Raw genomic sequence first — 15978 nt, 5'->3', positions numbered from 1 at the left:
ACAATGTTGGATAGAATCAGCCAAACTGGGTAACTCCAAGAACAGATTCTAAGAACAAAAACCATCACACACAAACCATACCCATCTTGTATTCTGTAAACAGCACAGCATTCTGGAATAAGACCTCTCATCATCAGAGCTTTCTTTAGGCTATCACGGACTGTCACTCCACATCTTGCTGGAACCTAGAGGTCAAATATAAAAGAAATTAATTAAAACAAGTTCCAATTTATCCCCCCAAATAGATGCAAGCGTTTTGACCCTCAAGTGCTGAAACTTACTTTTCATGTGCTTTACAGAATGCTAGGTAAATTTCTCAAAATCTATTTTGTACTATGGAAAGTTTTATTGGTGAATAGTATATAAGCAGTCTAGCTCAGCTGGAAGAGAACACGCTCTACATTTCTATTAACTTTTAGAATGAAGTCTTGACCCAACTCCAAAAGCGACTTTCCAACTCTTCTCAACTTGAAGAAAATGGAGACACAGCACACAGACAGCTAATAACTACATACATCCACAGAAAGTTCAGGCCAAGCTGTGAAATTAAATGGGGCAACATGCCAAGGGGAATTAAAATGAAAGAACTAACTTGGACTGCACTCAAAAAAACATTTGATAAAATGTAAACATTTTATTTCTAAAATAGAAGAGAAACTTGCAAACAAGTAAAATAAATCATCTGAGTCAGACATACCATAACCTCTCACTTAAACCTATATTTACAACTCTACAGACACTTCCTACTTGAAAAACATATTCCTCTCTTCTGTTTCACTATTCAAAAAATTTAAACATCTAACAGGATGGGAAGAATGGAGAAGCACACTAAAACTAGCCGAAGAACTGCAATCTACGCAAAGCAAAGATTTTCCTTGCCTCTATTCTAGCTGTAGGCATATTTTAAAGGAATAAGTATATAATCTCTAGGTATACCTGTGATTTAACAATGTATAGAGTCAAGCCATAAAAACAGAACAATACATAATCTGGCAATTAAGTGTAGTTCAGGTGTTGATTATTAACCACTTACTATTTCTAGAACTAAATAGTGAAAATATGTAACACTTTAGGTGGCACACACACTGGGACATCTCCTAAAAACACTGACAGCATCTCAAACGTGAATCAAAAGGAAAACCCTCAAACTAACCAAAGAAGTCTGCCTGAACACCTGAGACCCAGTTCTAGCTTGCTAGTGGCCTAAGCCAGAGCCCTCAGTAGCCGAAAGCAGTCTCTTAATCAGCTTCAACTGGCTTTGGATCAGGGCCTAGTTTTTGCTCCTTGCACTTAGATTTCCATGGGTATTTAGGGGCCCTATGTCCTACTTAAGGGTGACAGTGAAAAGTAGCAGTCTATTTCAAGTAGCTTTGTGAACACCACTTGAGGTTACGCTATATATTGCATTTCTAGAACTCACACATATGCCCTCTCAGAAGAGACAAATTAAAGGACCATTTTGCCTCATAACCTTCCTCCCATCAATACAAAAGTGCTTCTTACAGGATATTTGTGCGTTTCATCTGATCAACATGTAAACATTCAAAAAAGATAATTTCTACTAATTCCTTGGAAAAAACATCCTATAGCATAATGCTTTACAATCTTGATGTCCAGCCTTAAGTGACTTTGTTTTACGCGTTCCATTACTTCTTAATGCATCTTTTTATTAATCTAAGCAACTTCTGCCCATCCTAGAAGTTAACCCTGTGGCTTTCAATCACTTGTAGATCAATCCTCCAGCATAGAACATACTTAATTGTTACAAAATTTCTGTCACTGGAAGCCTGGGAGCATGCGTTATCATCAATATTGTCAACAATCTTCCATTGTAAAACCGAGCCCTCTGTTGCTTATGTCTCTATGAAACTAATTGTTCACACCAAAACCAACTGTTCACACCAAAACCAACTGTTCACAGGGTCCCACCGTAACCGGTACCCCGTGTTCCCGACCCCTGGCAATGTGGTTAGCATAACTAACGCCATTTTAAGGCAAGCAGCCATTCTCGGTGACCGAGTGGGTCACGTATTTGTTCCCTTTCCCCTTGTTACCAGGCCCTGAAGGTCCTGTGAACCAAGTAGACAAACCATACAGATTTCTTCTTCCCCTCCCTACTGACCTCAAGGTTCCTGGGCGCCAGGATGATTACTCCCTCCCTTGCTGGCCTTGATGGTCCAAGGCACCCGGGGTCACCAGGCGCTGGTGATGGCCCCGTCACAGAACAGGGAAGCATAACGGCACCCAGAGCACTGTCTAGAAAATCAAGCAGTTTTAAGTCCTAAGGGGAGGAACTTGGACTGGAGCTGCTGTTGGACAGTGAGACCCAGGGCCCACTGTGGCCAGGGACACGTCCATCATCCTCTGCTTCCTCAGAAGATTGAGGGAGTGACTCATATTCTTTTATATGAATTTAGAGCCTAGAGCATGACTGTTATATTGATACAGCAAACCATGTGCTAAGATTTGACCCAATCCACAGAGAGTCCAGGTGATTAGAAATTATAAATTGCAATATAGTTTCTGTATTATGCTACTAATAAACTGATCGCTACACTGATTCTGCTTGTAGAAATCCTGTGCCATTCTAATAAAAAAAATTCTGTGCTATACTAATCATAACATAATGTTAAGAAAATAAAGCTTTAATTGTAACTACAATTTAGTGCCATCATCATTCTGCCAAGGATCCCTAAAAGAACCTCTCTCTCCCCTCAGTGTTGGGTGACAAGTTCTCCCTGCCTCCAACATATTTATTCACAAATACAGAGTATACGTTTTGAAGAATTTGACTAAAATCTCTGAGGATTTCAGAGGCAGGCTCCAACCTCCCATACAAATCAAGTCCCATCATAAGCCATTTCGATAGAGCAAGTGAGCGTTCTTTGGCTCAAGGCTATTTGTCCTGTAAGTACAGCTCCTGCTGGATTGAGGTAGAGCCCCCACAGACACTTCACATCTACCCTTCCAGCAACCTCAGTTACTTCACCACCGACACCCACAGTGGAAGAAGACATTCAAACACTGAGCAGGTGACAGACTGACCCAGGGCAGGGGGAAAGGCTCTCTCTTTAGAGAGCCAGGAAAGTGGTTGGGCATGAAGAAGTGAGGAGGGGCAGGACAAACTTAAGAACTAACAAGGGAAAGCATGTGTACATGGAGAGAGGGCATTGACATGAGCAGGTTGGTGGGAAACAGCCAAACAGGACAGCAGGAAGACAGACAGACTGAGGCAGAGGGCAGGAAACACAGATATGATGAACTACCGCAGGCTGAAACAGCTGGCGAGGCGATGGAAGCACATCTCGAACAGGAAGCTTGTGCACTGTGATTAGGAGAAAAGACAGCTCATTTTGGACAAGGAGCACCAGGGGGAGGGAGTGCCTAAGAGACGCGTTAGAAGTGAGCACAGAGCGGGGAGAGGTTCTAGCTTAGGCAGAAAACTTCAAGGCAGTAAGTATTAAGAGAAACCAGAGTAGTAAAATCTAGACCTGGGTGAGGGAACAGAACAGAAAAAGGAGGAAAACGCAAGCAGTGGAAAGGTGACTAAAATTAAAGAAGAGATGAATAGAAAAAAGGAAGGAGCCTTGTGCTCACAGGAAGACGTTTTCTTCCTCCAGCACTGATCCTCCATAAAGGGCGATAACATCCTCCAGTACCTTATGAAGCAAAGACCTACATCAGGAACCTAAAAGTTCCAACTCTATTAACAAATTACACTGGTGTAAATAACAACACTTCAGGTGATTAAATATTTTCTTTATTTTTAATTTTGCTGAAAACAAGATTTATGAAGTTACAGGCTTCCTTTTAAGAAATCAATAAAGTCAGAAAGGCAAGCTGTCAAAGCTTGGGAAGTATCAGAATGAAGGTTGCTTACAGCAATGCAAGTGCAATAGAACTATAAAAAACGTGCATTAAACATCTTGCTCACTTATCATTTGCTATTCCTCAGTATTACTTCCCCAAGTCCCCTTCATTAAAATCCGAGTCATATTTATGCAACTTGCAATTAGAAACATGGATAGAACATTTGTTCTCTTTACTGCCATTTGCAACAAGATCCAGCTAAAAAACAGTTGGGGAACTGTTTTGATTACTTTCAAAAAATCACCAGATCCTGTATCAGCATCACATTTAGAACATTCTCTTACAGAATCCTGAGCAGAGAAACAGAAGGCTAAATTAAAAGAACTAAATACTAGAATAAATCCCTGTAGTATTGATTAATCATTTTCCCCGACTGGTACAGTACGGTCTATCACCATCTGTCCATGTAGCCCTTCAGCCCCCTCCTTCAGTCCCTACCAGCACCTGCTGCAAAGCAGAAATCTCGCCCTGCTAAGCATTCCCACTAAAACCTCTCTTTTCCTCCCCTCTCATCCTCTTCTCACACCCAAATCATGGCAAAGTTAAAGAGAAATCCCGCTCCAAGAAAGTGATTTGGAGAGATACTCAGTCTTAAGAAAACAAAACCAAACAAATTCCTTTTTTCTGGCTAACAGACATTGCCCCCGAAGCAGGAGTTTCAGAGAGATTCCTACTCACCCCCAGCCGGAGGGAGGGAGCGTGTCCCCGCAGCCGGGGAGTGCAGGGAGCAGGAGCCTCCCGGCACGGCACAGCCACCCCAGCAGCTGCACCACTGCAGGCAGGCAGGCACCGAAGTGGGTTTATCAATTCCATCAAGAGTTTTGACAGGATTCCCACAGAGTATTTTCACCAAATCACATCAGCATTTTTTGACAAAATCGGTTTCCCGGGAGAAAATTTCTGATCTACTTCAAAATATGCACCCTTGTAACTGTAATTCAGTAAATTGAACAAAATTTGCATTTTATTGAAACAAAGAATGCTCAATGCTATCTCAAACCCATTTTATCCACTTCCTTCCATTATCTTTTGATCCCTCAGTTTTGTAACTAAGGGAATCTTAATATGTTCAACAGCAGTTACCACCTAGAAATTCATGCTACGGAATTAGGGAATCTGTTTCCAAATTGTAATTGCTAAGTGCTTTCTTTTTAAGTTACTTATATACCTAAGATCTGTAGATCAGAAAAGCTTTAGGTTTTTATAACAACTTGAAAGTTGATTCCACGAACAATTTTCACAAGCGAAGAACATGATAGAGTACGGGCTATACGGTACTACGGAACAGTAGAGAAGCTGCCAATACAGACTGCAAGCTGTGTTCAGTGCATAGCTTAATAATATATCAAAGAAAGTGATTTGCTTGTGCATCTTGAATCAGGCAAGTAGTGCAGACACCAAAACACACGCTCAACTTTGCAAATATGAAGTCCCAAGAAACGAATGAAAATTATTCTAGGCTCCAAAAATTCTCAAAGCAGAGTCTTACTACCTAAACAGATTAAACAGAACTATAGCACTTAATACCCTCATTTCTGTTACTCATGTAAACTGTTTCTGTGGACAGTAAGTATTCATAACAACATTGCTGATATATACTTAGTACTGCAGCCACAAGCATTTAAGCAATGCATAATAAATCATTTCTTTCTGTAAATCAGGTCATTCCCGATTCAGTAAGAAATTGAGGGCTACATCCCTAAATAACTCTTACATCACTTTTCTAACATCAGAGCAGAAACTGGCATAGTCTCAGGAAGTTAAAAATGCTTCCTTACACCAGTGCAGTTTCCAATATATTACAGCAATAAAGAGACTGAAGAGACTGAGAACCACTTCAAAAAAATCAATGTAAGGGTATTTTCTGAAAGTGGAGAGACTGGACAGCTCTGAATATCTAGTATTATATTTCTTAAAACTAGTTATCTGGTTCTGGTTTTTTTTTTTTCCTTCAGCCTAGCACTGTAGTTCAGCTCACTTTAGCCAAGTGTTACGTATGTACGTAAAGTTAACATACCTCAGACCTTCAGAAAAATTCTAAACAGTTAAACAAAGTACTGGATACAATAGTGAGAATATTCCAAATAGTACAGATCTTGAAATACCACTTCAAAATACTGCCTTACTTACCTCAACACATACACCTTGAAAGATCACACTTCTTCCCACTGTGGTATCTGTATGACTAAAAAATGCCAGCAACGTGCTCACAGAGTTCAATGTGTTGGGAGAGAAATAAGCTAAGCTGTCTTTTCGCCAAATAACTAGTTTTGCCTTCTGACATGATAGTTTTTTTGGTAAAAATATAATGAATGAAGGACAAATGTTTAACCGAATCAGTCAGACACTTTTTACAGCACTAACAGATAAAATTAACACCTTCTGTGGCAAAGAGGGCATAAGATGATACTGAACATCACAACCTCTGTAAAATGAAGAGCACGGCTTTCAGACACAGCTGTTCTGGATTTCAGGGTGTGAAGCTCTGGACAACTTACAGGGGAAAGCAGCATTTAAGAACATACATTCTTAATGGGGGACATTAGTAAGACAAATGGGAGACAATTCCATTGCATTAAATCTTGTTTCCAAGGGAAGCTGAACAGAATTTACCCATTTTACAAAGCTGTTACCATTCCATCAAATGTATCCCATTTAACTTGCAAAGACATCGGCATCAGCACCCACTTGTACCTCCAACGCAATTAAGGGGTACTCATTTGTAGAACACAATGGACTGATTTATGTGAATACAGAACATTTGCTCAAGAGTATGCCGTCACTAAACCATACTGGATCAAACCTGCTGTTCCTAGTCAATTGCAGGCTCCACACTATCATTTTTCAAGCTTTTGCGGGACAGCACCCAAACCATGTTCAGAAGAGCACTCATCATTTGTAAGGTGATAGCAGACAGCAGGATCACCATCTTAAATTTTTAGAGTGAATACCAGTGCCAGAAGTCATGAAGACTGATAGTGACCCACTGATTAAAAACAAGTTTGGAAAATATGGCTTCAGACTCGAGATAAATGCTTATCTAGAAAAATATACATAACCACTATATGGGAATCAAAACCGAGGACCTTGAGGTTCCTGATCTCGTGACGAAAAAGTCAGCTGGCTGCTCTCCAAACCAAAACTCAAACACACTAGAAATTTAAGTTACAAAATAGCTTAAATAAATCTTTCTAATAGGTCAGCCTCATAGCTCACTTGCGTAGTATCCTGTTGCAGATGATCACACTCCAAATGCCTTAAAGACAGGGGGGGAAGAAATTGTACTGCAGAAGGGCTAGAATTCACATCCCTCTCTAAACTGTTGCAACTAATCCTAAAAACAAATGGATACTTTCATCTTCAGGTAGTATACACATTCTCTACAAATATTAAAGCTTTGGTTGGTTAGTTTGATTAAACAACGCAAGAAGCCACGAATTTAAGCATGACTTACTAGACATGGAATTAAAAAATTTCTTCCAATTATTTTCAGATTTGTGAGTTGCGTTCCATTTCACAGAGTGCCTGCCTACCACGTCATGAGGTAAAGGAAACACACTCCAAATAATATTTTCCTTTATCATTCATTACTTTCTACAGACAGACTTTCCATCTCTTAAGAAATCACTAATCTCTCCTTACTTGAGGAATATTCTTAAAAAGCAGCGATCAATGTTGCATGAGGCATTCCAGATGACAGACCACCAACTTTATAATGGCAAGTTTTCAATATTGTTTGACTTTGCAATCTAAGACTGTGTGTCAATAAAATGGAAGTAGATTAAGTTATTTTCTTTTCAACACATACTACTTTGAATTTAACCAAGACTGAGTTTAGGCTGTGTGCTGGGTTAACCCTGGCAGACAGGTAAGCACCACCCAGGTGCTTGCTCACTCCCCCCTCAATGGGATGGGGAAAGAGAATTGGAAGGACAAAAGCAAGAAAGCTCCTGGGTCATAATAAAGACAATTTATTAAGTGAAGGGAAAAAAGAAGGGAAAAAAATTTTCCTAGTGATGCAGAAGCAATCACTTACCACCAGCAGACTGATGCCCAGTCAGTCCTTGAGCAATAGTGACTTTGGAAAAACCTCCCCTCCGTTTTATTGCAGAGGATGTTGTTATGCAGCATGGAATATCCCTTTGGTCAGCTGGGGTCAGCTGTCCTGCCCGTGTCCCCCTCCTCAGCGGGAAGGGACAGTGGGAAACAGGGAAAGCCTTGACCCTGTGCAAGCACTGCTCAGCAATAGCGAACACACTGCTGTGTTGTCAGCACAGTTGCGTTCACCAGTTGAAAACTGCACTATATGAGCTGCTGTGAAGAAAATTAACTCCACTCAAGCCAGACCCGGGCAGTCTGCTGTAGCACCGCTGCTCACCTTGCTTCACTAAACACCTCCCAAAGACACATTCTTCAGGCTTTCCTAGGCATGAAGCAGTTACTCATGGTAGCTGTAAAGTTTATTTCATTGTACAACTCCTGTGATGTAATAAAGTTTTGTTTGCTTATTGACAGCTTAAAAGAGGTCTTCCATAGTTAAACTTCTTCCCAATGAAAACTGATAACTTAATCTCTAATACGATTTTGCCTTTCAGCAACATGATAGGTAGGCAAATAGCTCTGCCAGATGATCCAAGTATTTAAAAAAAATTTAAAAAATCAAGTGATGTTTACTTGAAAGTAAACTACCGTTTACTTCATTCTACCAGTCTGCTTATATGATGCACAAAATTCCAAAGCATTCAGATACATTCAGCAGGCATCCATTGGCATACGCTAAAAATAAAATCCATTTCTGCTGCATGTTTAATACAACATAGGAATTTTTAATTGCTTTTGATTAGAAAAACCCAATCATCTTAAACCAGGTGTGTAACTAAAAGCAAGAAACTAGTTTATTCAGCTGCCCGAACATCCCTTCTCTGAATTTTCCTTATACTTGACAGGTGAAACCGGCAGGGCAGCTTGAATGCCTATAGAAATCCAGTGCTCACTACTCAGTAAGCTTGAGGCACAAACTCACAGCATAAACCACAGAAAGCAAGATGCAAATCTTAAGTCTAAAGGAACACATCAAGTACCAGATCTAAAATCAGAACATTTGAAGGATCCCAGTTGTGCATGCATGATGAATTAATTTATGCTAAGAATTTAGGTAGGGTAAAAATATCTGATTCTTCCAGTCTTGACTGCAGAGAAGATCACATGATTGCTTGTCTAATTAAAAGGCAGATGTACACTAATTAACCAAGGTGTGACAAGAGTGAGAAACCTGAAATAAGAGCTGTCCCTCTGCACAACATTCACAATCCTGTTTAGTTTCTGTAAGTCTTAAAAATACAAATTTTCCCTTTTAAAAAGTCAGTCTCACATTTGCATTTTGAGAACTTCCATTAACTTTCTAATACATATGTAACTATGACACTTATATGAAGCGTACCAACGCACAAAGTGGAAAGGAGCTTTACTGGCCCGAATTTATGCTGAGTTTTTACACAAATTACTCTAATTAAACTTAAAAAAGCAAAACAAAGAACAACCAAAAACCAGACAATCTTCCATAGCTGAACACAGAAGAAAGGGAAACTTTCTTCTTTACCAAAGTATTACTTTTTGGTTTAGAAGCTGCCATAGGAAGTTTTGAGACCTCACGGTGGGTGAAAACGGACAGTGATTTGATCCTACCCAGAATCTGCAGACTGAGAGCTGAAGTACTTGGAGGCCACCAAGCTCTCCCAAAGCAGCAACAGCATCTTCTACTTCCTCTTCCTCCCGACCCTTTCTCACCCCCCTCCCACCCACCCAGTTTCACTGTCACTACTCAGACCACTATGGACAGAAATGAAATTCAAAATTAACAAATCCACTCCTTGTTCCTGCTCACAGAAAGAGAGCAGGCACTGGAGCTGTAAGAGGACCTATAAACTCCCTGAGCAGAGCAGCAGAGACTCCTTACCACCCTTACAGCCACTCCACCAAGGCGGCCAGAAGACACGAAGCAAACATTTCCTCTGGAGGCTAGCAGTGTGCAGCAGACAGCAACAGGCTACATACAGATTAAGAGAAGGACCATCACCACCTGATGCCTTTCAACTGCCCATCATTTCTTACACCCAACCACCAATTTTCTTCTAGTGTTCCACACTCCAGCATACCATCATTCAGGACTGCTCATTTGGTTTCAGCCTGTTTCTTCCCACACTGTAAGTACTTGGCTGGAAGAGATTTCTTGGGTAATCAAAATCATTCAGGGCTGCTAATATAAGCAAGTTATATGATCTTGTTCATAAAGTACTTGAGTTAGAAGACCCACCCCCCTTCCCCCAAGTACATTCTCTTATTTCCTACAAGACTTCACTTCAACATCACAAACCTGCTAATACTGTTTCTCTCCTCAGTTATGACCAGTTTTAGCTATTTGTTTCTGTATCAGGCCTGGTATTAAACAGCTTTCTCAGAAGCCTCTATTTCCTTCAGTATGGAGAGCTAGCACGTGGCAGATTTAAAGATCAACACGCTCACACCACATATAACCATTCCCATAGAATTCTTTACCACGAGACACAAATTTCCAGTAACCGTAGCATGGGTTTAACAGAGACTGGACAGAGGTTTCCAAATAGAAAACACTTAAACTCATAACATTCCTGAGTGACAAATAGCTCCGATTTGGAAGACGACTCAGGGAAAGTATCACACGTGCCTGCCCTGTTCTTGTGTTCTTTCATTGCAACACTGAAATACTCCAGGTACATCCACAAAATGTTCGTTCCATTCAAGGTCTCAAAAGACTTTCCTACAAGGGATCAGCCACAACTGATGCACCCAAGGAAACCTGTCTAAAAAGTCTTACTAATGTCTTAAGGTCTCCAGTAACCAAGCAATCTAACAGGTGAAATTCCTAAATAATTTCAACTGTTTGGTCAACTTTAATGGGGAAGGCAAAAACTGGAACAGTCCTTGCAATTGGAAATGGGGATTTTTAACTTATCTCAAGCCTACCAGTTTAAAATTGGCACTCCCAAAGACATGCAAAAGATACTTTACCCAGGTGCTCAAAAAACAAAACCCACCACCCCAAAACCTCAAAGAAAAATAAAAAAACCAAACAAATAAGTCCCACAACTAGAAGCAATCCCAAAAAATGCTTAAATCTTGTCCTATATGCAAATACCATATTCCTGTAATCTTTACACTCACAGAAAGCTGCTCACATGCATTGCCCGGAATTCCTCCTCTTTTTATTTTAAACTTTTTCACTGTCTTCTGCCTCTTACATCAAACTGAAGTTATCCTATTGAGATCTTTAATGACTTCTCATACCTCTGGATCAAGTTGTTAATCCTCATTCTCTTTGAATTACTACCCTTTCTCAATAACCAGCTATGCGTCTCTTCCCATTCATTTGTGTGAGTGTTGTCTTCTGTTTCATTTCCTTCTCTGCTTGCACCTTCAGTCATATAATTCGGAAAAAAAAAAATAATCCTAAACCACAACACAATTATCTAAGGACCCCACAAGGGTGTGTCCTCTTCTGGCTCCATGCATTCTCTCAGAAATCTCATCAGTAAATGTAACCTGTGCTTTTATCTTGACACACTCTCATCCACTTCCCATTCAAGACTATCTCCCTTCCACCAAAACCAAGTCTCAGCATCTAACATAATCTCTCAGACTTCTAGTAGCCAGCTCAAGGTCAGAGTTCTTACCTCCCTCTCCCATCCAAAAGCTCTCCCGTAATTATCAGTTTTGTTACTATCCACCCCACAGCCATTTAAATTCCTAACCCAAACAACCTTCAAACTGATTTTTCCCTAAATTCTCCCACCCGCAGTTTGGATAAGCCTCATCAATTTGTTCTGCAAAAACAACTGATGGTCTCAGGTAGATTTTTACCATCTTGCACTTGTATTATTTCAACATCCTCCCCTCCGGCCTAGGACAAAACAAAACAAATCCACCCGCACAGCCTTATCCTGGTCACATCTATGCAGAATGCTTCTCCAAAGGACATTTAACTTGACAGTTGAACCATGCCACTGAGGAAAGAGGAAGTGGATGTATTTCAGACATTTATCTCTTCTGCATTATAGGGAATAAACATTCCCCAGCCCCCCCCCCCCCCCCCCCCCATCCCGAGAACAGCAAACAATCTGTTGGTTTTTTTCCCCTAGGAGATTGTTCAGAGAAGGAAACTTCATGCCTTTCCAGGACAACTAAAAAGGAAAACAATCTTCTATTTCTGACTCTACTTATTCATTGATTCCCCTCCAACTAACCAAGCCAGCTACTTGGGTTTGCTTTCAAAAAAAGTTACATTCCAAGCCTGCTGTGCAGACGGCTGAATCAAGATGCTGACTTCAACTGCTAATTGGTCAGTAGCAGTAGGCTCTACCACATACCGGCTAGACTTTCAAGGAAGCACCATCACATGTTTTCCCACATTAGGAAAAACTTTGTCCAACACTCTGCTTTACCACAACACATACACGAGCTATGCACAGAAGTCACTTACGCTGATCAACGCGGTGTCATTTCTTTGTACTCCATCAGTTTCCTCACATTATATTTCTAATTGGAGCCAATTCAAACAGATGTTATTTGCGTGATCCTACACACAAACAATACTACTAATAAACAAAAAACACTGACAACCCCCAAGTAACAAGGCAGTTGCTACCCAAAAATGTAAGCATCCCTCCCTCATTTCCTGCATTTTTAACAGCTCTAAACAAATAGCAGAAGGCTGTTGTAGTACTTGGGACTGCTTCAGAGTATGATCAAAGATAAATAAGGAGGTTCGTTCTCCATTACCAACATAATTCCAGTCACTTTAAGTCAGTTTAAGAACTGTCATTGCATTCCCAGATAAAAATAAAACAAGGCTCCCTGGTATCTGACAAGATTTCTCCCCTCCTGAAGTGGGTCTGTGGTTGGAGGAAGAGACCAAAATATTATTGTGATATTAAAAAGAGATTTATTTCAGAAGCAGATATTAATTGAAAGCAGTTACGGTTGGGGTGGGGGGAAGCTTATTGCAACAGTGCAACTTTTAACAGCATCTCTCCTCTCCCAGCTTTGTGCTTGGTTGTAGGACACATTTTATCCTTTATCCACATTTTATGCTTGGGGCAAAGGGAAGGCCCTAATGGCAGGTACCATGTATTTTCACAAGGAATCTCCTTCCTGCTTCAACCCATCACATCAGAAGCTATCCTGTATAGTTGAAAACCCCAAACTCCCATCATGGCTACATAAGCAAATGGCTCAGTTCATGGGCACAAGTGAGACACGACAGGTCTCTTTCTAAAGCCAAAGGTTATGAAGAAAGACTAAAGACGTGTAGGACCCTTCTCTATCCATTGAGAGAACAAAGGAAGTTTCGTACAGCAAGTAATCTCAGTGTTCACTGAAAACTGCTGGGAGCTTTTTAAGGCTATTAGCCTACTGCTATCATCTGACTACCAGCAGTTAAAAATGTCAGTAAGCTGCAAATCCTTCTGAATTGGGTTTGCTTCTGGAATTTCCTCAGTTTTCAACAGACTACATGCAGGATCAATAAATACTGAAAACAGAGTAACTACATTAACTACTTTAAGAGTCACCATACAAGAAATTCCTGACTTGCTCAATAACATGAGCACTGTTTCAGGTTTCAGAGAAATGAACTTCAGCTCCAAGGCCAATAACCCGAACGCTCGGAGTTCCTATAAGCACCATGTCCCAGCTCTAAAACAGAGACAGTTTACTAGGTCTATTAAAAAAAGTTCAACTTAGTAACACAACTAGATCCAAAGAACGTGTAAAACAGAAGTAAAAAAGTCCTCTGGACTCACTCCAATGGGTCTATGTTCCCTGTGCTGAGGGCTCCAGAGCTGGACGCAGTACTCCAGGTGGGGTCTCACCAGAGCAGAGTAGAGGGGTAGAATCACCTCCCTTGACCTGCTGGCCATGCTCCTTTTGATGCAGCCCAGGATGCGGTTGGTTTTCTGGGCTGTGAGCACACACTGCTGGCTCATATTGAGCTTCTCATCCACCAACACTCCCAAGTCGTCCTCCTCAGGGCTGCTCTCAATCCATTCTCCGCCCAGCCTGTATTTGTGCTTGGGATTGCCTGCACATGCAGGACCTTGCACTTGGCCTGGTTGAACTTCATGAGGCTGGCACACGCCCATCTCTCAAGTCTGTCCAGGTCCCTCTGGATGGCATCTCTTCCTTCCAGCGTGTCGACTGCACTACACAGCTTGGTGTCCTCAGCAAACTTGCTGAGGGTGCACTCAATCTCACTGTCCATGTCACCAAAGATGGTAAACAGCACCAGTCACAATACTGACCCCTGAGGAACACCACTCATCACTGATCCCCACTTGGACATTGAGCTGCTGACTGCAATTCTTTGAGTGCGGCCATCCGGCCAGTTCCTTATCCACCAAGTGGTCCACCTGTCAAACCCACATCTCTCCAATTTAGACACAAGGGTGTCATGCAGGACAGTGTCAAATGCTTTGCACAAGTCCAGGTAGATGATGTCAGTTGCTCTTCCCTTATCCACCAATGCTGTAATGCCGTTGTTGAAGGCCACCAAATTTGTCAGACACGATTTGCCTTTAGTGAAGCGATGTTGGCTGTCACCGATCACCTCCTTATTTTCCATGTGCCTTAGCATAGTGTCTTGCGCCTTCCCTCTAACACTAGCCTGTCTCCTACTCTTTTGTTGGTATCACTGTTTTGTTTTGGTTTAGGGTTTGGTTTCGGTTTGGTTTTTTTTTTGTTGTTTTTTTTTTTTTTTAATTGCCACAGCACAAGGCTACAGATTTTCCTGAAGCTCTACTCTTAGTGATCTACATTTAGCATTGGAAACAGGCTGCAAGGCTAGACTGATAAGGCAAATGGTGTTTAGACTCCAGCAGAGAGCTGAGGACAGGAGCAAGAGTCTCTCCCTGACCACGTTTGTCTCCCACAGCCAGGAAAGAGCATCTAGATTCAGTGCTGGAAAAAACTCCTATGTCCTGCTGCCAGCCACTGAGTATTACCGCTAAGAGCTACAGTTTCCTCCTCAAATGGCAGCATGTCCTCAGGCTAGGAAGTTAACTCTTAGTGAAGACATGGCAACAGAGCTGTCACTCTTAAACTTAATCTCTCTGGCTAAATCTGCAAGCTCTTAGTGAGCACAACTGATACCACAGAATCACAATATTCACCAAAACCCCCAAAGCTTAGGGACAAAAAGTGAGAAGACACACGAGTTCATGAAAGCACAATCTTATACATGTTTTTGGGCATACCAAGCTGATCTGTTACTGCTACTTAGGAACTTAAAGATGCATTGGGTGAAGACAACCTGTTTTATTTTGATTAGAATGGACCAGCATCATGCACAAAACCATGCCTCAGATGAAGCAAGACAGTTCTGTACTAGCCCAAACTTGTATCACCTGGTTCACACTGAAATACAGTTGCCTCTTTTTCCTAACTTGTAAGCACACTTGCATATTCAGAATTAACTCAAACTTGGTGAAATATACACATAAAACATCAAAAAAGTTTAATTAATGACTGAGTTTAATGTGGTATTTCATAATCGTAAACTATTCTTTATATAAAATTATTCCTTGAAATAAGGCGCTCAGACTTGAGAAAAGCCTTACTACAGCTCTGACAAAAGGATTGAGGAAGAGGTGAAAAAGAGGAGAGGGAAAGGAGCAGAAGAGGAATATTGCAGTATATATACTATATTGCTTAGAGAAGAGGGCAAGATAACACATAGGAAAGACAGAAAAGAAAACGCACTGACCAATGCAGGAAGCCACATACTGTGGCCCATTGTAGAAGAGAAAAACAATTTGTGGGACAGCCCCATGACAAGGGCTGTGCCTACAACAGCCAGACAGGGTGGGTCAGAACACACGAAGAAACCAGAGTCTCTCTGAAATCCAGTACCTTCTCTTCAAATTTTACAATGTGGGTAGTACTATGTGCCTAGCCATACCTCATAGGCAGACAACAAATTCACCTTGCTTAACACTGTACATCTGCACAGTTTTCATAGTTTACATTAAACCCTCATTCTCTAGTTCGAAGCCAAACACTAATTTCAATCTTTAACAG

General features: G+C 41.1%; 1 protein-coding gene across 4 annotated transcripts in view; it reads right to left on the bottom strand.

The window, feature by feature from the left end:
* The window catches only part of BRAF (B-Raf proto-oncogene, serine/threonine kinase), an 80673-nt gene that overhangs the window by 37620 nt on the left and 27075 nt on the right, over positions 1-15978 (bottom strand). For all 4 annotated transcript variants that reach the window (XM_054189154.1, XM_054189151.1, XM_054189152.1 and 1 more), the window contains exon 4: positions 82-185. In XM_054189154.1, coding sequence (XP_054045129.1) covers positions 82-185 — 104 coding nt within the window. The remainder of the gene's footprint in view (positions 1-81; positions 186-15978) is intronic.

The sequence above is a fragment of the Rissa tridactyla genome, chromosome 1 (assembly GCF_028500815.1).
Source record: "Rissa tridactyla isolate bRisTri1 chromosome 1, bRisTri1.patW.cur.20221130, whole genome shotgun sequence".
NCBI lineage: Eukaryota > Metazoa > Chordata > Aves > Charadriiformes > Laridae > Rissa > Rissa tridactyla.
This window is presented reverse-complemented; position numbering and strand designations above follow the sequence as displayed.